The sequence below is a fragment of the Abramis brama genome (assembly GCF_963993115.1).
Source record: "Abramis brama genome assembly, chromosome: 5".
Taxonomy (NCBI): Eukaryota; Metazoa; Chordata; class Actinopteri; order Cypriniformes; family Leuciscidae; genus Abramis; species Abramis brama.
Genome location: NC_139967.1, coordinates 44343503 through 44371061, shown reverse-complemented (window position 1 = coordinate 44371061; position 27559 = coordinate 44343503). Strand labels below are relative to the sequence as shown.

At 36.3% G+C, this 27559-nt stretch overlaps 1 protein-coding gene across 1 annotated transcript; it reads left to right on the top strand.

Annotated features, from left to right (window-relative positions):
• Nucleotides 1–368: 368 nt before the first annotated feature.
• Nucleotides 369–27312, top strand: rps6ka4 (ribosomal protein S6 kinase, polypeptide 4). Its single transcript, XM_084115211.1, has 18 exons — nt 369–1253; nt 2517–2588; nt 3151–3218; nt 3935–4085; nt 5360–5475; nt 5826–5933; nt 6052–6132; nt 8067–8170; nt 8326–8476; nt 9802–9963; nt 10533–10658; nt 10767–10900; nt 12571–12664; nt 12941–13111; nt 19884–20081; nt 20353–20512; nt 22555–22718; nt 23866–27312. Exons 1-18 carry the CDS (start codon nt 1166–1168, stop codon nt 24076–24078), a joined length of 2361 nt encoding a protein of 786 aa, XP_083971337.1. The 5' UTR covers nt 369–1165; the 3' UTR covers nt 24079–27312.
• Nucleotides 27313–27559: the final 247 nt, after the last annotated feature.

Here is a 27559-nt window from a genome sequence, read left to right as displayed (position 1 = left end):
TGGATTGCACCAGCTTTTCTCTTTCACCACCTACACAGAAGAACCAACCCACCCAACCCAACATCTCTGAAACCGATTCCAATAGCGGCACTTGCCATCGGAAAGTCCGAATCATTTTAGCGAATCGGTTCATTCAAACAGGTCATATTAATGAACCAGTTCAGAAAGTGATTCTTTCGAGTCATAGCACAGAAGGGTTCCCTTTGCGTTTACGTCATGTTTTGTAATGAAATAAATATAAACAAATGCAGCACCTCTCTTCTTATCTTTCCATCCTTTCCAAGAAAATGAACACAGTCAAGTTCACAATTCGAGTGATTTAAGAGGTGAATTGGTTCGACCAAATCAATAAAAAGAACCGGTTCATAACAACAATTGGTTCGCGAATCATGAGACAGCCGCACTACTTCGGCTTCCGTAGCTGAAATGGTCCTTACTACACTTTCTTCCAGGAATTTATCGTTCAATTCATTTCCTTTTCACAACAAACGCATATTTTAACGCGAGTCAGGCATAACTACACCCGAAAGGAAGATGCAAAGGACTTAAACACGTTTGTTCAGCTTTAGTCAATCCGCTGTTAAGGACATTTTTAACGTGATCTGTCATCGTTGATAGTTAGCACGTACGCTACCAGAGTATAACTCGTTAGCGGAGCAAATATCGCTTTATTTGATTGGGTTTAAGCTAAAACAGCGATAACGAGATCAGCTGAAATGTAAACACTCGCACAGCGATCTTCACTGCGGTTGCAGACGACCTCACGACAGTTGTGTCGAAGTTGGAAATACGGAAATAACAGCCATTTATGGCCCACATAATAATCAATTAACTGCATATCAAGTGTTAAATATATCGTGTATCGTCGCCTTGTTTTGAAAGATATTAAACTATATCGCTGTGCCCGCGCGCCTATCAAAAGTGGAGATTAATATTTAGGTCGTGCATGAAGATTAGTGTTCACAGCAGGATGTCAAAGGGATTTGTGAGCTGAGATAATAACAAAAACAAAAACATGTCATTCACCCTGTCATAAATTGCAAAGTTTCGCTTTATAACAGAAACCCGTCGACTTTTGCTGTACATAATATAGATGTTTGTGCATTGGAAGAGCGGGCTGTCAAAATCACTTTACTGATCAAATAGTGTAGAAGTCAGAGCCATCATGTCAGGAGACAGTAGTGGCAGTGGTGAAGACTCCGACCGGGAGACCAGCCGTAAAGTTTGCACAGTTAAACTCGAGATCACTAATGGTAGGTGACTGCATTCATTTAACCTGGTGTGTTTTGATTTCTTTACAAAATCTGGTGGTAGCATGCTGATGCTAATACCACGGTACTTTGATGTGTAGCATGGTATTTAAAGGGATAGTTCACCCATTAATGAAAATTCTGTCATTAATTGCTCAACCTCATTTCGTTCCAAACCTTTAAGACTTTCGTTCATCTTCGGAACACAAATAAAGATCTTTTTAATGAAATCGGAGAGCTTTCTGTCCCTCCATTGACAGCTACGCAACTACCACTTTGATGCTTCAAAAAGTTCATAAAGAGATCGTAAAACCAATCCATATGAATTGAGCGGTTTAGTCCAAATTTATATGATGAACAGATTGAATTTAGGCTTTTTTTCCACATATAAACATTTATCAACGCACACATTAGTTGTGGTAAATGTAAGCTCAAGCATGTTCACTTGATGTGCGAGAACCAACAGGTTCATTCTCGTGTTAGGCTACGCTTCTGTTTATGTTTGCTGATCGGTATTTAAATGTGAATAAAATGTGAAATAATTCAATCTGTTCATCATATAAAGCGGTCGTGTCTCTTCAGTAAATTTGTACCAAACCGCTCAATTCATATGGATTAGTTTTACTTTTTGAAGCGTCAAAGTGGTAGTTGCGTCGCTGTCAATGGAGGGACAGAAACTCTCAGATTTCAGAAGATCTTCAGATTCAAAAAGATCTTCATTTGTGTTACGAAGAGGAACAAAAGTCTTTCAGGTTAAAGGGATACTCCACTTTTTTTTGGAAATAGGCTCACTTTACAACTCCCCCAGAGTTAAACAGTTGAGTTTTACCGTTTTTGAATCCATTCAGCCGATCTCCGGGTCTGGCGGTACCACTTTTAGCATAGCTTAGCATAGATCATTGAATCGGACAGGACCATTAGCATCTCTCTCAAAAAAATGACCAAAGAGTTTCGATATTTTTCCTATTTAAAACTTGACTCTTCTGTAGTTACATCGTGTACTAAGACCGACGGAAAATGTAAAGTTGCGATTTTTAGGCTGATATGGCTAGGAACTATATCCCTTTAAGTTAGTGAGTAATTAATGACAGAATTTTAAAGAGTTGTCCATCTTATGTTTTCAGTCATTTAGGTTATCGGCCATAAGTAAATTGATCTGATGTCTACATGCACTGTATAACATATTTATTCAAATATGTGTGTGGGGGGATTTAAAGGGTCGAGAGCAAGATTTGTTGTGTAAATACACTGTTTGTCCCTTCCCAGCAAACCTCACAGGATACACTGAGAAAGTTGGCATGGAGAACTTTGAACTTCTCAAAGTGCTTGGCACCGGAGGTGAGAGCGCTGCATTGTCCCATCCCATCCCATAACTGGTTTGTCCATCCCGTAAAGGTCATAGGGAATGTTTATACTCAGACAAAGTGATTATGAAAGAAAGTGATCACATGAATGATGGTCATGAGGTTGTAATTATGGAGTATATCTAACACATTTTATACATAAATTAGCAGCAAAATATATTTTAATATTCACTTTTATATCTCCAACATTTATTTTTCACTGCAAATGAGCCAAACACTTTTTTTTAGTCATTCAGTGTAATAATCAGCTAGAGACTCCAGACATGTAATCAGACCTAGCATACGCCTGAACACATTCTGCATCTTTAATGCTGGCTTATTAACAACAAATGAATTACAGGAAGCATTTAAGTCATTTTTGTATAATACATTTTTCTATGACGGTCTAATTGGCAGATGCAGTGACTCTTAGGGGCATTTCAAACGTTGTTTGTTTGAGTGCAGAAATGACTCAGAAGCCGAGGTTTTGTTTAATACACATTAGGTGAGCTGTCCCTTTAAATAGCTACATCTATGCTTTTCCTTCTCTTTATCAGCTTACGGGAAAGTATTCCTGGTCAGAAAAATCAGTGGCCATGATAAAGACAAACTCTACGCCATGAAGGTTTGTACTGTCTATTATCACACATTAATTTTTGCTTGTCCTTCAATTAGTAAAAATAAACAAAAATATGCTCTGAGAGTTATAATGTGCTCAATAGGTTTATTATTTTTAAAAATACAGATGTCTTTAAATAAATAAATCAAACATATCATAAAAATAAATACTCTGCTGGAACATAATGGGCCATTATGTTAGTTTTATACAGCTCTCACTTGTCTACTGTTACAGCAGATTTGAATGAAATCACCATTTTGGTAACACTTTACAATAAGGATACTTTAGTTAACATGAACTAAGTATGAACAATACTTCTACAGCATTAATTCATCTTAGTTAATGTTAATTTCAGCATTTACTTATACATTACTAAAATCAAAAGTTGTATTTGTTAACAGTAGTTAATGCACTGTTAACTAACATGAACAACTGTATTTTTATTAACAAACATTAACAAAGATTAATTAATACTGTAACAAATGTATTAATCATTGTTAGTTCATGTTAGTTAATACATTAACTAATGTTAACAAATTAGATATTATTAAAAAAATAATGTTACCTCTATATTTTTTGTTGTGTTCTTCACATGCTCATTATCATTAACTAAAACTATAAAAAAAATGTATTACATGAAATAAAATAAAGTATAAAAAAACGTATTTATTATTACTGTTATTTGTCACATTCTTATTATGAAATGATTTTATGATCTTTAGGTCCTGAAGAAAGCGGCCATTGTTCAGAAGGCAAAGACTGCTGAGCACACTCGAACAGAGCGACAGGTGCTGGAACACATTCGTCAGTCACCCTTTCTGGTCACCCTCCATTACGCCTTCCAGACGCAAACCAAACTGCATCTCATACTAGGTAAGCACAGGGGTGTGCTGTCGAAATAACGCCTTACCCAGCATTAATATGTAATTTGACTGACTTTTTACCTAGAAATGACTGGTATATTTCAAAATTAATCACAAAGAAGCAATGAATTTAACATAATGATTTTTTTCAAGTAGAAAGACTGAATTAGTATATTCTTGTAAATCGTACTCCAAAAATATGCATGCTTTATTTACAACTTCGAAAAATATATATATATATTTTTTTTTTTTACAATGGCGTTAAATTTGTGCTCTCAAATCGATTAATCACATCTAACATAAAAGTTTATAAGTATATTAATATAGTGTTAATATTAATATAATATGGTAGTGTTGTTATATATGCTGTTACTGTGATGTAAAATTACTCATCCCCAATGATTTAAGACATTGGTCATTCTACACCCATCTCTGACTTCTAGCTATTTATAAACTAAAAGTTTATAAATGAATTAATATTAAGTTTATATATATATATAAACATCATCGCTAAAGATGAATGGGCAAAAATACCAGTGGAGACATGCAAAAAGCTGGTCAGCAATTAATAGCCAATAAAAAGGCTTTTCTATTGATTATTGAGACGGGTATGAATAATTTTGGACATGCCACTTTTTGTTAAAATGTAAATAAAAGATGTGTAATCATTTTTTCCACAATGATGCCTCTTGTACATCGTCTTATTATCTTCTGGGAGACGCCTGTGTCATTTCTAATCAAGAAAAAACTGGCTGGTTGAATAAAAGTAACTTTAAGTCAGAATTTGCCAGGGGTATGAATATTTTCGGGCTTGACTATATATATATATATATATATATATATATATATATATATATAATATATATAATATATATAATATATATAATGTATATATATGTATATATATATATATATATAATGTATATATACATATACAAACTTTTATATGTTAGATACGATTAATCGATTTGATAGCACAAATTACAATTAATCACATAGAAGTATAGATATATTCATTTTAGGTTGTGTGTGTGTGTATGTATATATATATATATATATATATATATATATATATATATATATATATATATATATATATGGTGTAGTCTTCAAGTTTTCAGCAATAATAATAATTGTGTTGTTATGCTGTTACTGTGATGTAAAATTACTCATCCCCAGTGATTTAAGACATTGGTCATTCCACCCACCTCTGACTTCTAGCTATTTGTCCGTTAGTAAGTTGATGTTGTTTGGACAGTTTTGTAAATGTGTTTGTTTCGCAAGACTATGTGAGTGGAGGAGAGATGTTTACGCACCTGTATCAGAGAGATCATTTCTCCGAGGACGAGGTGAGGATCTACGTGGGGGAAATTATTCTGGCCCTGGAGCACCTGCACAAGGTACTACTAGCTTCTGTAGTGTCTTCTGTCCACTTTTTCATTTGATAAATGTTAGATACACACTTACAGATACAGAAAAGTGATATACACACTTAAGTTGGTGAATTTAAAATCACTTATGCAACTAATTCAATTTTAATAATACTGTTCATTTGTAATAATTATTTGGGAGAAATATAATTAGTTATAATTATCAATAATATTTATTATAATTTTTTAGCAAGCTGAACTCAAAAATTTATGAAAAATAAAATTTAAAAATTGTGAAAGATTATGGTGATATTTTTTATTGAGGCTGTTAACAGATTATCAGGTTTTTCTAAGAACCTTATTTGGTTTTGTGTTTCCAGCTTGGCATTGTGTACCGGGACATTAAGCTGGAGAACATCTTGTTGGACAGTGATGGTCATGTGGTTCTGACAGACTTTGGGCTGAGTAAGGAGTTTCTGGAAGAGGAGGTGGGGAAATAAAAACGAATAAATAATAACTGTAGTTTATATTTTTCTCTCATTGTATCCATATTGTCTTGTAATCCAGTGTGCAGTTGTCATGCTGATATGCTTTGTTCATGTGTAGAAAGAGAGGACGTACTCGTTCTGTGGCACTATAGAGTACATGGCACCAGAGATTATCAGAGGGAAAGCTGGTCATGGCAAGGTGAGAGAAAATGATCTGACTAATCTCACAAAAGCATGTCACATTTAGAATCGAAAGGAAAAAAAGAGAAATATAATTGCACAAAGGGGGTGAAATAATTTTCTTTATAATTAAGCACTTTTCTAAATAAAATATCTGTTGCACTTTTTTTGTTATTCAACAAATGCGCACCTACATGTACTTACAGTTTACTTACCAAGAAAGAAAAGGGTAATCTAAGGGTAATCTAATCTAACTACATGGGTTAAGGTTAGGTTCAGGGTTAGTACCTAGTTATTACCTAGTTATTGTAAATACTATAATAAGTACAAATGTGTACATGGGGATGACTGTAAAATAAAGTGCTACCAAAATATTAGAAATGTAACCAGTTTGTTTTTGACTTTTTGAGTTGTATTTCTCATTCACTGGATTCATTGGATGAACTTATCCGTAAAATTGGAATATGGCACAAACCATTTGCGAATAAAGCACAGTTTCCATCCATCCATGTGTTCAAATTGTCACCTCCTGGGAAACTACAGCAAAATATCTGTAATTAAAATGGAAGTTGCTGCAATCGGGGAAGCCACTGTGGCTCTTATTTTCCTACATCGTATATGACTGGCGAGTTTGCAGATGAAACCCTAGTGTTTGAAAATACATTCATGAGAGACACTTCTGGGAGGTTATTATACCAAATCATTCTGATGACAGACTTTGAAACTGATCCGCTGGTTAGTCCAGTTGTCCAATCACATCCTCTGTGTGAGTTTTTTTGTTTTGCATCGAGGGATTTATTTGATAAATGTGTTTCCATTGTAGTTTATGTGCATGTTGTCATATCGGGCAAAAATATATCCACCACATTTGAGCGCAAACGATTTTTATGTGCATTTTTAGAATTTATGTGCATCTTGGCATTTCCATCAAACGTTTTTTTAATGCGATATCCCATAATGCACATAAAAATAGGTTTATGGAAACATTGCTATTATTTACATAAATGATTCTCCTTACTGTAATTTAAGCTATCTTCCGACAAATGTCTTAATTATATTTTGCCTCTGCACATTAAGGTGTGATGGAAGAATGTATTTGTAATGTTAAATTTGTTAAAGAATGTTAAATAAAAATATACACATTAACTTTTAAATAATATATCTCTCTTTCCATATTATAGCCATAAAATGAAGTATTACAAATTTTGGTGATTATAACTTTTGCATTACTGTAATGAGAATTTGTGGTTAAAATTTGTTACTTTTTTATTACATAATGTCCGTCTTAATGGTCTTAAATTTCTTGCAAAATATACGTTTATACTTTTGATTTTGGTCAAGAATATGACAAAAATATGGCACAATATTTTTATCCCTATTCGGACGGTAATTGTTTCTCTTGGGAATGTCTGTAAAAATACATTTGCACGGATGGTGATTTAAGGCAAGTCACGTTTATTTATGTTAGCGCTTTATACAATATAGATTGTTTCAAAGCAGCTTCACAGTGATGAACAGGAAAATGATGATTCAATGATGCAAAAAGAATTCAATTCTGCTGTAAAACAGCTCTAAAAAGACAATAGTAAACAGTCATTATTCAGGCAGTTCAGTGTTGATTCAGTTTGGTTCAATAACTGTATAAAGTTTGTCGCTTGTAAACTCAGAGATGTGGACTCGGATGACAAAATTACCACACAACCTTTGTGTTTGGCAAAAACATTGTAATTAAACTTGGGAATTTTTATGTGGGTGGTGTGAGGAAAAACACAGACAATCTGGATTCATACGTCAATAAAATCACCCAGGGCTGCCCTGTAAATGTTGTATTGACCTAACGTGCCCATGAGAAACATTTACCATCTTAATAGGGCTATTGACAGGCTTTCGAGAGATTCTCCACATTTTGATTGATGACATGGTGGTAATAATTCCTTCTTTCCCTTTCTGTAGTCAGTGGATTGGTGGAGTTTGGGGATTCTGATGTTTGAGCTGTTGACGGGAGCGTCTCCGTTTACTCTGGAAGGAGAGAGAAATTCCCAGAGTGAGGTGTCCAAGTGAGTCTCGCCCACACACAGGCAGACCTCCAGTGATCCCAATGATTTTCTCCACACGTCCACATACACACAGTGTTTGAACTCCCAGCGATACTGTTATGATTGCATCTCGTAAGTTATTTTCCGGAATTAAAGTAGCTTTCTGTCTCTGGCAGACGCATCCTGCGCTGTGAGCCTCCATTCCCCTCGATCATTGGGCCCTTGGCTCAGGATCTCCTGCGAAAGTTACTTGTGAAAGACCCTCATAAGAGATTGGGATCTGGTCCCCGAGGAGCCGAGGATATCAAATGTCATCCTTTCTTCAAGGTTCTTTTTTTGCTTTTCAGCTGTTTTTATTCCACACGTTTGATCTCTGTGTTTAATGTGATTGTAATCTCTTAATTAGTGATGCACCAAAAATGAGAAAATCAATGTTCGGTTTCGTCCGAAAGAGTTTTGGAGGGCCCAGATCATTGACCGAAACAGTGACATTTATTTAGCGCTTATCTGATGGCGCAGTTTGACTGTGTTCATGTCTATTTAAAAAGACATGGAAAAATGGAAAATTCGGTCATTAATTTCTCACCCTCATGCCGTTCCAAACCTGTAAGACTTTCATTCATCTTCAACACAAATTAAGATCTTTTTGATGAATGAGTAAATATTGACAGAATTTAATTTTTTTGGGTGAAATATCCCTTTAATAATTTCTCCATCCTTGTCTCAGCTTTTCTCTATTTCTCTATTTATTTATTTTTTATAGGAAAAATGTAGGACTGGCTTGATTTAAAAAAAAAAAAAATTATCAGGAATTGATTAGATCGTGAATAGTAGTTATTTTAGGCGGTTGTAGGGAGGGGTTGAAAAACAACAGGGCTCGGTGATGTCTGAAAAGAAAAGTCATTTCAGAGACAGAGCAAGTTATTATATTTTGATTAATGATTAGACATTAACAGATAAGACAAATGGGGTAGTTGTTTATTTACCGGCATTCTTTTCCCTGAGGCCCACTTAAATTGTCAAGATTTCTGCTCCAAAAATGGTCATAATTTGGTTTTACATTGCTTTTTGTCCTTTCTCTGATGCACAAATGACCTTTTAATGCCTACTCTTATGATTGTCTAACCCTTTTTCTAACAGTAGGAAATTGTAATGCTTGTTTATTGGTTTTGAGTAGTTCAATAATATTGTTCGATATTGCTTCTGTTTCATTGCTCCATCCTTTGAAAAAGGTTTTTATTTAATTTTTTTGTAAAGCCTGACTGTTTCACAATCCACACTTAAAGTAATCTTTAATCAAAATGTCACAACTTGCTCTTCCTGTGATATGATTTGTCTCTGCCGAGACATTGCAAGGATGTACTGCATTCATATCTGCCTCCATTCTGGTACTGTACACTTCTCTCACTTTCCTACAATCCAGTCACCAACCAGTTTTCCCTCATTAGCTGTAAAACAAACCTTGTTGTATAAAAATGTTTAACCAGAAAATCTTTTTTTTTAGAATCTTTCTTTTTTTTTTACAAACAAACAAACTTGATACTTCGTTATCTACTACAGTGACCTTCATACATATTTAAGTGGCTTAAGTGTCCACATATTTTTGGTGTCACTGTAGATTGTCACAAACCTCAACTGGTTGGTCTCTCTAGGGCTTAAACTGGTCGGACTTGGCAGAGAAAAAGGTTCAGAGCCCATTCCGACCAGAACTACGTAATGAGTTGGATGTGGGCAACTTTGCCGAGGAGTTTACAGGAATGGATCCGGTCTATTCCCCTGCCAGCACACCACCTAGTACGGACCGTCTGTTTCAGGTACTCGCGTGCACTCAAACACACCCGTCCCTGTGTCCCTTTCATGGAGATACATACATGCATACAATACATTAAATCTTCTTTCCTGCCACAGCCCTCCATTATTAATAGCAACAGATAGTGTAACTGTACACATACAGTTCGGTAACTTAATACCTAGTCTCCTTGATCAAGTCACAACACACACTTTTCAACACCTTCTCTGCCATGTATACTCTGTTCCATGATGTTCTTTTATTCAGCTTTAATTACTGAAACATACAGCTTCAACCAACCTCAGCTGGCCAAACCAGACCAGTTTAACCAGCCAAACCAGACCAGACCAGTCCAACCAGCCAAACACCAGCTAGACCAGTTTAAAGAAATAATTCACCCAAAAGTGAAAAATCTTTACTTGCTCAACTTGTCATTCCAAATCTTCTTATGCAGAACTTTTTTTTAAAGAATAGAATATTCTGCCAGAATAACCAGCAAGCCACTTTGGCTGGTTCAACCTGTTTTTTTCTCAGCAGGGATTTTACTGTTGCCAAATCAATCTCTGTAGTGATCCAGTCTCTTCTTTCTCTCAGGGCTACTCCTTTGTGGCTCCTTCTATCTTGTTCAATAAGAATGTGGTTATGGCGGATGTTCTGGACGCTCATGTGAATGTTGACCGGCCTGGTTCTGCTATTGTCCAGCGCAGTTCTATGCTAAAGGTAAACAGCTGCCTGTTTTAAAAAAAAAAAAAAAAATCTTTGAAAATGGTTTTTATTTTTTTGGGTGGGGAAAAAATGTGAAACATCGTTTCTTCCGTCTCTTTTCAGGACTCTCAGTTCTTTCAGCATTATGAGCTGTGCCTGCAGGGGGCGCCACTGGGCGAGGGCAGTTTTTCTGTCTGCAGGAAGTGCAGACACAGGCAGAGTGGCCAGGAATACGCTGTGAAAATCATCAGCCGAAGGTAGAGACATTAAACCAGAGTTGTTCATTGCCAAACCACATTAAAAATCACATACTTTATATCATCACTTGAGGTTTTAAAGTCATTACTTGAGGTTTCCTACGAATTAATTAACAAAGGTAAGCATCAGGGGAAAACAAACACAATGTTCTAAAAATATGTTCGTTTAGTAGAAAAGTCATTCAAAACTACTGAAAAAAATAAGCCCCCTTTAATGTAAAACACTATCTAAAAGGTTTTAGCACTAGGGGTGTTTGATATTGAGAAAATTTTGTACAAAATTTGTGTACCGGTATGTATATTTTCTGGGGTTTTGTAGATAATGATAATTCGATTTTGCTGAGTGTGTTTTTGTGCTGGTACCTTGGCTGATTTAGGCCTTTCGTGAAAAATTGTTTCTAAATTTTATGATGTATCAATCATCTTTTGTCAAATTCTTACATTTAATCAATAAATTAAATTAGAATAATGCAACGTTATACGGCTGCTACAAATCCAATAATATCATCATCAAGGCATTTTTGCACTGCAGAGGTGAAGTGGCATTTAGTACATGTTTGCTCATCTACGCATTTAAATGGCTCAGAGGTGGCATATACACATTTGCACTGCAATTACAATTGCATAAATAATAATATGAGGTTTAAATTGTAAAAATTACAATTTTGAATATTGAAACAAAATGTTTTTAAATATGAAACTAGGGGTGGGCGATATGATTTTATTTCATGATATGACATTTTATTTCACGATAACGATGTATATCACAATATAGTTATTTTGTGTTATTTTATCTAATTTCTCTCATTTAAAAATAAGAAAAAAGCTAATTACAAACAATAGGGCAAATATAATATAACAAAAATATGAATTGAATAAATGAAGTTTTTCAGGTACAGTAGGTTTATTTAACATGTAGTTAGAATTAGTACAGAATTTTATTAATTAATTGGAAAAATTGAATATTGCATAGTTTTCACTGTATTAGGGTCAATGACATGGCGTGCATATTTTTGTGTCCAAGTGCATTATTTCCTGACTGAATTCATGACATATATCACTTTATTCTATAAAACCTATGTTTGAATTATTTTTAGTACATCTAAATAATACATATTATGTTTTGTTATCTTAAACTTCCAAAATGTCTGGTAGTGAAACTGTCCGAACAAATGAACAGACTAAGAAAACTATTTAAAAATGGTGTCTTAATAATAAAAAATTTAAATCTAAATACTATTGCATCATTTTAGGTTTGAAACCTTTCATATAGACAAATTGTATGTATGAGATAATTGAATAGCAAGATCTTTAACAAAATAGACCATTTATATCGTAGACCATTTATATCGTAGTAATGTAAACTAAACTAAAGTAAACTAAACTAAAGTAAACTAAACTAAAGTGCCTTTGTTAATGGGTTAATGAATAATTCACTCAAATAATTCATTAAAAAAGCTGATTAATTCAGTAATGAAACATTGGTGTTTGTTGTTCTGGTGTTTCTGTTGGCATTTTAACTGCATTCTAATAGGCTACATCATGCAGTGAAAGGTGTGTTTTTGTGAAGTGGGTGACATACTTGATAATGTCAGTTCGCACATCGTTAAATCAACAATTACGATATTATCGTCGACGATTCCCTACTCAGAGTCTTTCTGTCATTGTAGGATGGAGGCCATGACTCAGAGAGAGGTCGCTGCACTACGCCAGTGTGAATCTCACCCGAACATCGTCACACTCCACGAGGTCTATACCGATCAGGTATGTTTTTGCACCACAGCATGTACCTAGCTATCAAAATTCTTCTGTTTTAAGCTAATTATAATGTTTTAGACTAATCATAACCATATCCTTAAAAAAATTGAGTTTTTTTAATTAAAATTAGCACTTTATGAATCTTTTTTTGCCTTTGCGTACATACCTGGTCACGTATATAATACATTTTAGTTCTCTTGTATTGCTTTTTTTTTTAACCCCATCCCTTTATGTTACTACTGTTATTTTTCGTTCCCATTTTCTCCGTTCCATCTCTCCCAGTACCATACGTATCTGGTCATGGAGCTATTGCGTGGTGGCGAGCTGTTGGAGCGAATAAGGAAAAAGAAGATGTTTGCAGAATGGGAGGCCAGTCAGCTGATGAAGAGCCTGGTGTCAGCGGTCAGCTACATGCATGAGGCTGGAGTCGTACATCGAGACCTCAAGCCAGAGGTAGAGAGATACAGAGAGAAAGGATTACAGATGTTACTGATTTTTATAAGGGCAAAGGGAATTAGCCTAGCAACACCCTTGTAACCAGTGTTTGAAATGAACTTTTTCACTCACTGGCCAATTTGGCTACTAGTTTAAGTTACTGGTCATTCAGAACTTCTACTAGCCAAAAAAAAAGAAAAAAGAAAAGAACCAGAATAAGTACGTCACAGCTTATATAGTTATTCTGTTTCTTTTCTTCTTTCTTTTTTTGCTGATCCGTTCCACTTATCCATCATAATCTACATAGATTTTACCTTTACTGAAGGGTAAAAATTTAACGCTGTCAAATCACTAGCCAAATTGGCGTGTTATTTATTATGTTGGGGAAGTTCATGTAAGCCAAATCTATGCAGATTTAGCGCAAATACTCAACTCGTGAGTCATCATGACATATTTAAAACAGAATATGTGCATATATATATATATATATATTAGGGGTGGAACGGTACACATAAGTCACGGTTCGGTTCATACCTCGGTTCAGACATCGCGGTTCGGTACAATGGAGGGAAAAGCAAAACAAAAATGCAGAAGGCTTGTGCATGTCTCAGGCTGTACCACCAAAGGAAAATAAATTACTTAAACCTTGTATTTTTAAGTTTTATTAATAAAGTAAAGGTATAGAACCAGTTTATTTGTAGTGCACTGACAATAGTTTTATATAATTAGTTTATTAATTAAATTAATAAAAAGACAAAAAGACCTTGAGATATGTTTGGTAATTGTACCTGAATGAATTGAAAATTAATTTGCTACATTTCAGATTAATATATTTGTTTTCCTTAAAATTTTAATTAACAGTAACTTAAACACTTTGCAGTTTGAATGATGTCCTGTATAAACAAAATGATGGAGTATGTTTTTATGTTTCCACTGTTCGATCACGCTCGCACGCACACACATGCACACAAATAGAAGTAAACACTTTGCGACTTTTCGATCACGCCCGTGCCCCTCTCTCTCTCTCTCTCTCTCTCTCTCTCTCTCTCTCTCTCTCTCTCTCTCTCTCTCTCTCTCTCTCTCTTTTTCTCTCTCACACACACACACACACACACACACACACACACACACACACACACACACAACATATTCCAGCAGGTTACAGATTAGGTGTCCCTAAAGAACCCGCGTATCTAGCAGTAGTTCCGCATTACATTCATTAATTTGCACGCGAGTTTTATTTATTTTTATACCGTGTATTCTCTGTGTAAATTTATGCACCGAACCATGACGCCCATACCGTTTCGGTTCAATACGAATACATCTACCGTTCCACCCCTAATATATTATAAAATTTAGATTTCATACATGAATTTCTTATTCAAACAAAATCCTGTCATTCAGCCATCTCCTCCCTTCCTCTTTCATCCTCATCACCAAAAATGTGTTTTAGGACAGATCAATACAGTACAAAGAACATCAAAATAGGATGTTGGAAAATAATAATGTCTTCTTCTGTTAACCAAATGCTTTTTAATCTTCACTATTGCTTCAATGCAAATGAACAAGCGCGCCGTTATTTGTTGGTATTTGTTGCATGTTCAAGTAAGACAGATATGCACATATTCTGTTTTAAATATGTCATGATGACTCACGAGTTGAGTATTTGCACTAAATCTTCGCAGATTTGGCTTACACAAACTTCCCCAACATAATAAATAACACGCCAAATTGGCTAGTGATTTAACAGCGTTACCCGCCACAGTTGATTTTTACCCGCATTTGGCGGGTGTTAATTTCAAACCCTGCTTGCAACCACTCAAAAAAAATGACTCTAAACACCCTATCATTGTGTCAGTGACGATTGCACAGGTAAGCACAACTCACACTTCCTTCAGTAAAGGTAAAATCTAGGTAGATTATGATGGATAAGTGGAACAGATCAGCACAAAGAGGAAAGCACAGCTTTTTTTTATCGAAACACCAAAACCTTAAATAAAGTTTTGATTGAGCTGAAAACCAAAAATAACTTATTTAATAATCAATTAATTAATCAAATTTAGTTGTATATCAAATTGAGCAGTATATTAAACATTTAAATTGCACACAAGGCAGTTTTTATATTAATGACTTTAATCATGGAAGATTTATTCCAACATAAATCAAATAATAAAGACAACAGGTTAAGTAAAAATATAATTAATATGTAATGTAGCGCATACATTGCTCTTAAATTCATTGAATGGTTTTTCTCATGTAAATGTAGTTGTGTGCCATTGTTTACAAGCTGTTTTATTGACATCTTTCCCCGGTTAAAACACTGATTGAACGATTACACGAGAAATACATTTTAGTAAATTGTAATGTTTCTTTCAGCATATCTTCTGATGCTCATTCAGGTTTATTTTGTGCTATAACTAGTAGTATAGAGCAGGGGTTTTCAAACTTTTTGTGTGTGTGGACCACTATTTGTAATCAAGAATTTTCGCGGACCACCTCATAATACTCATAATAAAATGTGTCTACACACAGTCCTACCTGAATTAATCTGCACCTCTAAATAGGCTTACTAGCACTAAAACTATAACTGGTCATCACATCAGTACAACAGGTTTGTTAAAAGAAAGTTTACTGCACAAAACGGCTGCCACATATTTAATTTATTTACTCAAGCGCCCGAGGGCATGGTTCATTTGAACAACGGGCTTATTTCCATAGCAATGGAGTAGTATGAAATCTATACAGTAATAAGAACACTTGGATATAGTCAACATGTCAAAACCTTTGGCAATTTTAGGGGATTATTAATCTTCAGAGTTTTACAAGTCCACTTAACAGCACATCCGCAAAACATTTCAGAAACGCGAGATCAAGAAACTAACTGGAAATTAAAATAATAACAGACCTTATTCATTCCATTTATAAACATTTCGTTTCATACAGTATAAATTGCCTATAAAGGCTATGCGTGTGATGTGATAATGAGAACATATATGAGAACATATTTAATGAAAACACAGTAGGCCTACTCCAGGTTAAAAATAAATGAATGAATGAACGAATGAATGAACGAATGAATGAACGAATGAATGAACGAATGAATTCTTTATTTCGAACAATTAAAAAATGAATTAAACAAAAGACAGCAACACATGAAATATCCATCAATAAAATAAAGTATATAAAAATAAAAAAAAGTTGTCAAAAGGAAAAGCCATTGGAGTCTATTTGCCAGCCCGATATGAACTAAATATCCCCCTTTGCCCCCCTCCACATCTTTCCCTTCCTCTTTTTATCGTCTGTCTAATATAGGCCTATATTAAAAACAAGCTAACAACTAAATAAATGCTCACCTATTAAGTCTGTATTAAGTCTGTTCCGATATTAAGTCTGTTCCGATATTAAGTCTGTTCCGATATTAAGTCTGTTCCGATATTAAGTCTGTCAATATTAAGTCTGTTCCGATATTAAGTCTGTCAATATTAAGTCTGTTCCGATATTTTGTCTTCAACATGACCAGGGATGAAAATCCTGATTCACAGAGATAAGTTGTTGGAAAAGGCACAAGCCACTTCATGGCTTTGTCGGACAGCTCGGGGTATTCTGTGGCAACTTTCAGCCAAAAAGCAGGCAGGCATTTCTCAGAAAAGTCCATTTTTAAAGCACTATCACAGGACAGTTCGGCCAAGCTGTCTTGCTCTCTGGAGGTGAGGTTTGTCAGGATGTAGTCATCCAGGGTGGCAAACTGATTTCTTATCCAATTCGCTGTTGTGTCGGGGATTGGGAAATAAATCCGTAGCTGAGTTTTCAGCAGGTGCAGGTGCTGTCTGATATCATCTTGCACAGCACTTGAAAGGTGAGTGTCTGAGCTGTCTAAAAAATCAGAAAGATTTGGAAATGAGTCATAGTTTGCCTCCTTCACGCGCCTTTCCCACATCCCCATCTTCTTAATTACGGCTTCAACTTTGTCTTGCGTATGAACAAGAGTAACCGACTTCCCCTGTAGGCTCCTATTTAGTCCATTCAAGTGCTCAAAAATGTCTGACAGATATGCCAACTTGGCAAGCCAGTCTGCATCATTGAATCGACCAGAAAGGTCGAACTTGGTGTCAAGTAGAAAAAGTCTCACCTCATCTCGCAACTCATAAAGCCGTGCAAGCACCTTCCCTCTTGACAGCCACCGGACCTCGGTATGGAGCAGCAATTGTCGGTGCTCACTGCCCATCTCGTCACATAAAACTGAAAACAGTCTTGATAAAATTGACAGTTTTTACTGCTTCATCCAGAACAGTTTTGAGATCAGGTGGCATTCTTTTGGCTGCGAGAGCCTCTCTGTGGATGCAGCAGTGGATAGATTTCGCTTGCGGAGCAACTGCTTGCACACGTTTAACAAGGCCGCTGTGTTGGCCTACCATGGCGGCTGCCCCGTCTGTGCTTATTCCCACGCATCTTGACCAATCAATCTCATGTTCTGTGATGAAACCGTTCAACATGTCAAAAAGTGCCTCTGCGGTTGTGCGTGTCTGCAAAGGTTTACAAAAGAGAAATTCCTCCTCTATTTCTCCGTTGTATTCATACCTTACGTAGGCGAGCAGGTTGGCGAGGTTCGCTATGTCCGTGGATTTGTCCAGCTGAAGAGCAAAAGATCGACTGGCTTTGATCCGCGATATTAGCTGGTCGTTCACATTGCTGGCCATCTCCTCGATTCTGCGCTGCACAGTGTTGTCTGATAAAGGAATTAAGTCCATTTGCTTTCGTGCTTTGCCACCCAGCATGATACCCACAGTCTCTTTAATTGCTGGTAGCACCACCTCCTCCCCGAGTGTATGTGGCATCCCTTTTTTCACTATGATTCGGGACACCCGGTACGAGACTTCCACTGCTTTAGCAGTAGCGCCACCTGCAGATGTCGATTCTATTACTTTTTTGCTTGTACGGTATTCCTGGAGCTTGCTTTTGAAAAACTCGACTGGCTTGGACTTAAATTCCCCATGCTTGGTTTCCAGATGCCGTCGAAGATTTGATGGTTTCATGCTCTCGATAGCCAGTGCCTCGTAGCAACAAACGCAAACGAAACAGCTGAAACCTAATGCTAAGTAGCTTTCATAGTATTTTTCATAGTATTTTCTCTTCACCCTCCTTTTCTTTGATTTTTTTATGAGGAATCTGGCTCGTAGATGCCTCAGACTCACTGTCAATCTGTTCATTATTGGTAACCTCTGCCTCTTTTCTTTTCAGAGAACCTGTTGCTATCCACCAATCCATTTTGTACGGCACTGAACTTGAATGTCACGGCCGAGCGCCACTAGCCTATTTTAGTAATCACACAATAACTTGACAATTTAATTTAAAATATTATATCAATATAGGCCTACATATTCTTTTTACTTTTTATGGGAATTTCCTGGTAAAATGAAGGTAAAAAATAAATATTATTTTATATTTTATTTTGCCTTTCCACGGACCACCTGCAGTACCCTCACGGACCACAGTTTGAGAATGGCCGGTATAGAGGAAGAGATGATCGGTTCACGTGCTGCTTGAACAGTGATCTGTCATGACTCATTAAAGAGCATCCAATTTTCATGCATCATGTATTGCTTAAAGTTCATAAAATGGACATAATTTGAAAGCTGAGACTTTGTTTCATATCAAAATAACTCATTAAACATCACCATGTCAGTCAATGATTTTGGCCCTCCAAAAATATTTTGGTCGAAACTGAAATATTTTTACTTGCTAAAATTTCAGTGCATCACAAATACTAATGTTGTCATGATACTCAAATGTATAACTTCAATACAGTACCTTCCCATTACAAATCTAGTGAAATGCTGTAATCATCTGTCCACAAAAATGTTGGCGATTATGCGAATGTGGGAAAAAATAAAGCAAGCACAACTGGTGCATGTGTCCCAAATGCACATTAAACTCACAGCATATGCAGAAAATGGGCTCAGCTGCATTTACTGTGAACCGAGCTGCAAACACCAGATCATGAGCTGCACACACTTATTTAATTAAAACACACACTGCGGTTTCAACTCGCTGTGAGAGAGAAGAGAGTGAAAAAGCTCAGCTGGGATCAGTTTATCAATAAATGAGTAAAAAATGTATATGGAAACGTTTTCGATTTGTTGAGAATCGATATGCATCAACAAATGTGTAGATTTGTTGAGGTTTGAACAAAAGAACAGCAAACAGATAAATGAACGCAAGGATGGACTAACATAGAATGAAGAAATGAGCAGCCTTAGTGCCTTTCTAATCAATTCTTTCTCTAAACGTATAAAAGGATGCTGTCATGCGTTGAGGAAAGCATTATGCCGGCATCTGTCGCAGTGCTAACTGGCCTTGCTTTAGTCAGTTTCTCATTCTCTCATTCAGATCTCCCGTCAGCTGTGTGATCATCACTCATAGTTTGCTTGATTTGACTTCTATGATGTTATGTATTCGGCGTTCACTCTGTGCTCAGCTATCCATGTGCTGATTTCGTCTTCGCGCTGTGGAATTTTAATGCGCCGTCCACATCTGATGACTGTCGACATTAATCTTCATCAGTGGGATTTTTTCCTAAATGAGATCTTTCATCCATCACTTAGATCAAATTCCTCACAATATGATGCGCATTGCACGTTTCAATACATTGCGATGCATCATAATTGGATCAACAGTGCCAAAACATGCACATGAAGTCAAATGACTGTAACATAGAACCTCCTGTGGTTTATTGTGTTAATGCATATCAGTTTGTCACGTATTTTTTCTCTTTTTTCTCCTCCACTGGCAGAACGTGCTGTTTGCTGATGAGTCGGATGACTCCGTGTTGAAGTTGATTGATTTTGGTTTTGCGCGGTTGTTTCCAGCGGGGAGCGGGAGTGCCCCCCTGCAGACCCCCTGCTTCACCCTGCAGTACGCCGCGCCTGAGCTCTTCCACAGCTCGGGATATGACCAGGCGTGCGACCTCTGGAGCCTCGGGGTGATTTTGGTAGGTGTGAGTGTTTATATGTATTGCCTGGGCTGCCATATTGTTTTAGTCAGGGGAGAGGTCAGTGTCGGGGAATGTTACGTTATGATAAAATGTATTAGTTCGAGAAAATTAACACATTATTTATTTGAAAACGTTACTCTGGTATTTTGATAAATTCCAAAAGTAAACTTTACTTATACCCCCCCCCCCCCCCCCCCCAAAAAAAAAGAAAACAGAAATGTAATGTAACATGCTAATATTGTTGATAATATTGTTCTTCTCCTGTCAGTACACCATGCTCTCTGGTCAAGTTCCATTCCAGAGTGAGAAAAAAGGCATGACATCGTCGCATGCAGCTGACATCATGCATAAGATCAAAGAGGGAGATTTCTCATTGGATGGAGAAGCCTGGAAGGGTGTGTCCGAAGAGGCCAAAGATCTAGTGAGAGGTACTAATAGTGAAAGTCAATTTTGGTGGTAAAAAAAAATGTCGTTAAGGATAACTTTATTATTATTAATACTGAACACCTGGGTTCATTTGAGTTTGGTTTGTTTGAATGATGTGAGTCTTGTTTTACAAACTCAGGTACACATCCACAAACCATACCTCAGTCTACATCTCAGTTATGGTTCGCTGCTGATATGAATGCAATCGGAAATGAACCGCTATGGATGACGTATGATTTAGTCAAACTGTGTGTGTGGTCCTGGTAAACCCTACGTTGTGGGAGCAAAGTTTCCCCACAATATCCCCATGAGAAAAACTTCTAATAAATCTTACAGATTTATGTTTTTTTTTAATGTAAAAATTCAGAAAGTTTTCAGTGATTTGATAGGTTTAGGGTTAGAGGATACAATACAGTTTGTATATTATTAGTGATAGAGTATAAATAAAATAAGTAGTGTCATAAGCATAAAAATGATAGGACAAACCATGTGCCTGCGTCTCAGTGATATAGTGTATATGGGGAAGAGGAGAGGTCCAAGAACCGATCCCTGAGGAACTGTAACAGTTGATGTGCTTTGGATAACCTCTCCCCCACCCCCCTCTGGCCACCTTGAAAGACCTTATATTATGTCTATGGAAAGTCCCCATAAAACATGGAAACACCCAACGTGTGTGTGCGCCCACTCACTTTCCTGACAAGCTGGACTGACACTGCAAGCGGAGTGGAGGGATAAACCTTTGTAGTGCATTTGCAGTAGATGCAAACAGTGAGGCACACAACATTATCCATTTTGCCGCCTTCTCCTGCATTGTTGTTACCTAGCAACAGAAGTAAACAGATTCCATTTTGATGACACAAATGTAGTGCAGTTCTGACCCCAAAAGAACAGGTGTACTTATTTAAATAATATGAATAAATTCATATTTAATTTAACAATAGGAAAATAATATCCTATTTATCATTTGAATACATTTATATATCCTACCTAAAAATAGGAAAATTGACAAGCTGTAGTTCAAATGGTTTTCTGTCTTGCTTCTTATCTTACAACTGCTTGTTCAACTAGTAAAATGATTAGTTGCATAATAATAATAGCCCATTTTAAAAGTGTTTTTTTAAAATCTTTTTTTATTATTATTCCTCTAAACCGTTTCCAGCATTTCAGTAGTAAAAGTGTACAAAATAACTTTGGGATTGATCTTTTCTTGCAAACTCTGAGATGTGGATTCAGGCGGCAATTCAATTAACACACGACCTTGGCGTTTGTTAAAAACATTTTCGCAGGTGGTGGGAGAAAAACACTGACATTCTGGATTCAGACGGCAATAAAATCACAGACTAGCCCCTGCAAATTTGGAAATTACCTTATGTCCCCATGTAAAACGATAACTGTCTGAATATAGCTCTAGATTCCCTTTAGTTTTTTTCAGTTCTGTAGCCTGTTTTTGTTCAGTAGGCAGTTTCTGAGATTGGATATTATCCTTCCCTACACAGAAAATCCATTTGAACAACCAGAATGTGTGTCATTTAAAATCAGATTTAAGATTAGGGTCCAATTGAGGTTTCACTCAGAAAAGCCCTTAGTACAGGATCTTCTAGTTTATGAAGTCTTCTGTAAAATTGGTTGCGATCATCCATAGTTACTGAACTGCAATCTGTATGGGTTTAGAGCACTGAGACATGTTAAATTTACTTGCGTTCACCCAATACTTGGAGCCTCTATTGATTACAACTTGAAATAGCTGTGAAATACGTTTTAATACCTTTGTACCACTCCAAAGCTTTCGATGAGTGATTCCTGACCAAGCCATCAGGGACCCGCAGGCACTCGAACGCATTTCAGTCCAATTTCTGCACAAGTGCTTGTTATTATAGCTGTCATTTGATCATCTAGATTGAGATGGATGAGGTTCAGTGCCCTGGTGGAAGGAAAGAGTGTGATGGTCCCTGAGGATGGTGGTTTAGTGGCTGAAGGATCCTTATATTGGCAGCCCCCAAATTAGCTTCCATCTCAAGTTTTATCTCCCTCTTCATCTTCACAGGTTTGTTAACCGTAGATCCTGAGCGACGGCTGAAGCTCTCGGCTCTGAAAGAGAACGCCTGGCTTCAGGGAGGTGGCGTCATGTCCTCCACCCCTCTCTGCACCCCTGATGTTCTGGAGTCCACCGGCCCGACTGTCCGTACCTATGTCAATGCCACCTATAAGGTCGAGTATTTGCGTTTTTGTCTGCTGTATTGAGTAGTGATGCACCAGAGTAAAATTCTTGTCATGAGGAATGTTATTTGTTATGTACAGTTAATAGCCATACCAAATGGAAAAAGAAAAATAATGTTTGCTTTTATTATTTCTGATGTTGGTACATCCTTTCCTTCTCCAGCATAAGAGAGATTAACCAGTTCATCTACATCGTACCTACATACAGTACAAAATACATTGATGATAAGACTTTTGTATATCTTCGAAACGCAAATGATATTTTTAAAGTGCATCTATTATGCTTATATGCTATATTACAGGTTTCTCCTGCAATAGGTTTACATACATCCAAGGTAGAAAACAACAAAAAACACTTAAAGTGGTGAAAATCAAGTTTTTAATGTTGTTTATATGTCTATGTGGCGTTTTAAATATGCTCAAGACGAACCATGTGCAAATTCAGTCAACACCATTGCTGAGTATTTTCTCCTTAAAACTGCAGTGAACCAAAGACAGTCTCAAAGTAGACGTTGACGGGCAGCCAATGAAGGCCGTAGGCTATTGCGATTAAACTTTACCTCATGTAAACACAATTCTCCGATCAAAGTAATGCGATCAAGCTCATAATCGTAGTACCACACTCACATTAAACTATGTGCCGTATGCTGATTTTAGTCGCAATAAACGGGCATGTAAACACCTTAATCGCTGAATAATATCAATACGTCCTTAGAAATTTGTTTTGCATTTGATGAAAGTAGATCTACTGCATGTGTTCATCATTTGCGCTGAGAGGTATGCGAATAATGGCGGTAAAAATAACCACAATTCTTAACATAATCAGAGTAGTGAAAATTACATGCAATCAGGAGTGAAAAGTTCTGCCCGTGTCATGTAAACATCTTAATCATTACTCTGATTATTGGAAATAATCACATTATTGGTGCGCATGCACTTTGATCCTTAAATATTTGCAGAACTTTTACATTCACCAAACAGCTATATTACACACGTAAAATGTAATATTCGAAAATGCATAATAGAGGCACTTTTCTGTCCCTCCATTGAAAGATCACTCACCTGGAATTTTCTTGACTCTCCTGTTTAGCCACTCTCTAAAAAAACTTTGCATCATGATATCTCTTTGTTCCCACAGGCATTTAACCGGGGGAAGCGTGAGGGTTTTTTCCTTAAGAGCGTCGACAATGCGCCGCTAGCAAAACGTCGGAAGATGAAAATGACCAGTACCGGTGTGGAGACGAGGCGCAGCTCATCCTCTTCCTCAACTTCCTCCTCTTCCTCATCCGCTTCCCATTCCAAGATGAAGAATAGCCAATCTCTGAATCCCCACGAGGGTCCTAAACTGTGACAGCTCCCGTTGCTCTGATGTGGTGAGAGAATGTGTTGCAAAGGCTTTGCAGGATGAAAAAGACCTATAGAAAAGACTAAGCGAAATAATATAACCTTGAAATGCCAACAAATTCAACTCTTCAGGAGTAAAACCCTGTGCTGGCAAGATCAAGTCATTTGGAGGAAAAGAGGATTTTTAATCACAGTGACTCTCTGTAAACACGATGCCAAGGAAATGATCTACATTATAAAGGAAACTTAGATGGCGTTTCCAGTGCAAATTTGTTTTGTTTTTTTCATCATTTAAGGAGACTATAGACATGTAAAAAATGAATGTAAAAATGCTATGTCATGTGGTGGGCGTCCACTTGCATTTAGAGAGTTCTTTAACCGCAAAGACGAACTGAGATCAGGGAAAGATTAAATGTTAGGGATTAGTGGTCAAGAAAGCCACAAGAGAGCAAAGCCATATGTGAGAATTAGAGTGGACTTGCATTTTAATGTATTTTAATGATCCACCGAGCAAAGCTTTATGTGAATCATGTACAGGCCATTTACATATCACTACTTTCAGAAGTTTTCTCGATGTTTGCATGGTATAGTATTTTAAACGTTTTACATTTTTAGAAACCTATGAAGTCAGACCATACAAAGTCACTGAATCACCAGTTACAATACAGGACTTGTCAAGGAAATTGATGAGGATATTTCCTCCTACCCACACTTTAGGGTGAATCTCAAAGAAATGTCAGTTGTATTTCTACTCAAAATTACGAGAAAAAATTATATAGAAAGAAAATATATTATATTTATTATATGGACCATTAAATACCATTAAATGTTAATGATTAAAAAAAAACTCATTCTCTTTACTTTTAATTAAATTGTGTACAAATGCGACCATGTGTAGTTAAAATTGTACTAATGTGAAAAAATTATTAAACTTCTATTTTTCATATATTAATTTTGCCATTATGGTATTAAAACAAGTACTATAATTTGTTTAAAAAATTTTTTATTACAAAATAATTTCTCTTTTGGTGCTTTTGATGTGAAATATACTTCGATGTTTCTTGACAGTTTCTGTGAGATTCACCTTTTTCTGCCTTGTGTGTTTTTATTGCTAGTTATCACGTGAAGTGTGTAGAGATCACTTTATATACCATCACTAACTTATGCCGGGTTTAGAATACACAATATTTTTGTCTGTTACGATAGTCACTGTGTCAGATTTTGACTCCTAAATTCTTGTGGCGTGGAAAAGAAACACGTCAGACTACACGTTGCTTCTCGACCAATCATTGCATGCTGTCTTTAACGACGCTTGATGTCATAGAGAAGGCGGAACTAGTGACTGACTTCGGGAAACGAGTGTAAACAGTCAGCGTCTGAAATCGCATACTGTCTTGAGTAGGTACTTATTTTGAATAAGTAGTTACTTCACGACGGCTAAAAAAGTATGTTCTATATAGTATGATTGTAATCTGGATGTACTACATTCGTCATGTTGTCATTATCATGTGACCTACCAGCATCAGTTTGATCGCTTCACTGCCATTCACAAATCCTCTCCCGTGGCCTCACGGGATAGTAAAGTGTTCATCATATGCACACTTCAGTAGTAGATAATCCGTGTACTTTTTTCCTATTCTAGTCTGAATACTATGAATTCGGACTTTGTTTGTCACATACTGTTTTTTGCCTACTATATAGTAGGGAAGTATGCGATTTCAGATGCGAAGCAGTGTTTTAGCTTAATGCTAATTTACGTTTACGAATCACCACAACACCCTTCGTCAAACGCCAAAATCAGGCTGATATGGTGTAGTCTGAACCCTTACTGATTTCAAAAAGTTTGTATATGTGAATCGGTGGCTTTCAAAATCATATTGCCGTCATCTTTATCAGTGTACTTGAAATGTTGTGCTTCTTTAATAGTGTGCACACTCTTGTCTCTTCTACTGAGCTGAGGGATCTGAACGTCCACTGCCTGTTCAACTCTTATATATCGACTGAAAGGGCTGAGGTTCACAAGACAGCAATCAATCCCTCACATTCTTAAGGGCTTTCACAATCACATCCACGCTGGAAGATGGCGATGGCATCCCTTCCTATTTCTCTTTTTTATTAACCATCTTCACAGCCGCTAGTCTTGCAATATTTTCAACTTGTAGTTTGACGTTCAAGCATTCAGGCATTTTCGTGTCGAGTCTTTCTGCTGGATGCGTTGTATAAATCGACCAAACAACATTTAGGATTCCGACTGCGTGTTGAGCTTGACGGTTTTATTAAGATGCAAACAGGCGTCGAGTCCCAGTAAAACACTTCCAACATTGTTTTATAAACTGCGCTTTTCTTTTAAGAGGTGTGAAGCTGTCAGGTTGATTGTTTGGCACTGTTTTTATTGAAATATCATATTAGCCAAAATAATCAGTTAATGGAGGATAATATTGTCTGTAATACTGTTTTGCACATGAGATGCATAAGTCGGGGGTTTTATGCCTTTGTTTTACACAAGCGATGCTTCCATCAGCTTTACATTGATGGAAACAGTGCAACTGTTTGTGAAAAGAGTGGAACAATTTCAGCACATTCTGATGTGGATCTCCAAGGGGTTCAAATGCATGACTTTGCTCAGCAAAGAATCTTTCAGCAAAGTTACGTCATGCCGTTTTATGAAAATGAGTTTGACTTTGTCTTTTAAGGGATGATGAACACACTGATTTTACACTATTGTTTTAGGTAACTTTGAATTTTGAATTTCTTCTGTCGCACAAGTTTGTCATGTCAATGTGTTTTGGGCTTTAAAACAGTAATTTTTTTTATTTATTTCTTTTTACTTGCTCTTTATATTTTTTATTCACAGTGTTAATGGTTTTCTGCTTAATGTAGTTTAGATTTTTGTTGTTTAATTTGTCAGTAAGAACAAGTCATCTGCTCTTATAAGATCACGTGCACTGTTAGTTATACAAATGTACATTTTTGATAGCGAAATTTTAATAGATATGATTTGATGTATAAAGGGTGAGCTTGCTGTGTCTGTCTTTTGGCTTGAGTTTGGTCTGTGTATGTTATGTTAAAGTTCTAATTTGCATGTTTTGATTTCTTTAAAAAAAAAAAATGTTTCTTGATAACTTAAATGTTGTTTTTGTCTCTGCCAAAAAATGTTTTGTAATAAAAAAGAATTATAGAGCGGAAATGAAATGCACTGTTATAAGAATAAATGAGATGCACTGATGTGCATTAAGATCAATCCAAAGCACAAATATAAAAATATCTTTCCTTCCAAAGCCATTTTTAGATATTTCTTTGCTATGATGCCATTGGTGTTCATTTCATTGTTCATTGTCTCAAAAAAAAGTTAAAGGGTTAGTTCACCCAAAAATTAAAATTATGTCATTATTTACTCACCCTCATGTCGTTCTAAACCTGTAAGACTTTCGTTCATCTTCAGAACACAAATGAAGATCTTTTTGGTGAAATCTGAGATCCTTCTGTCC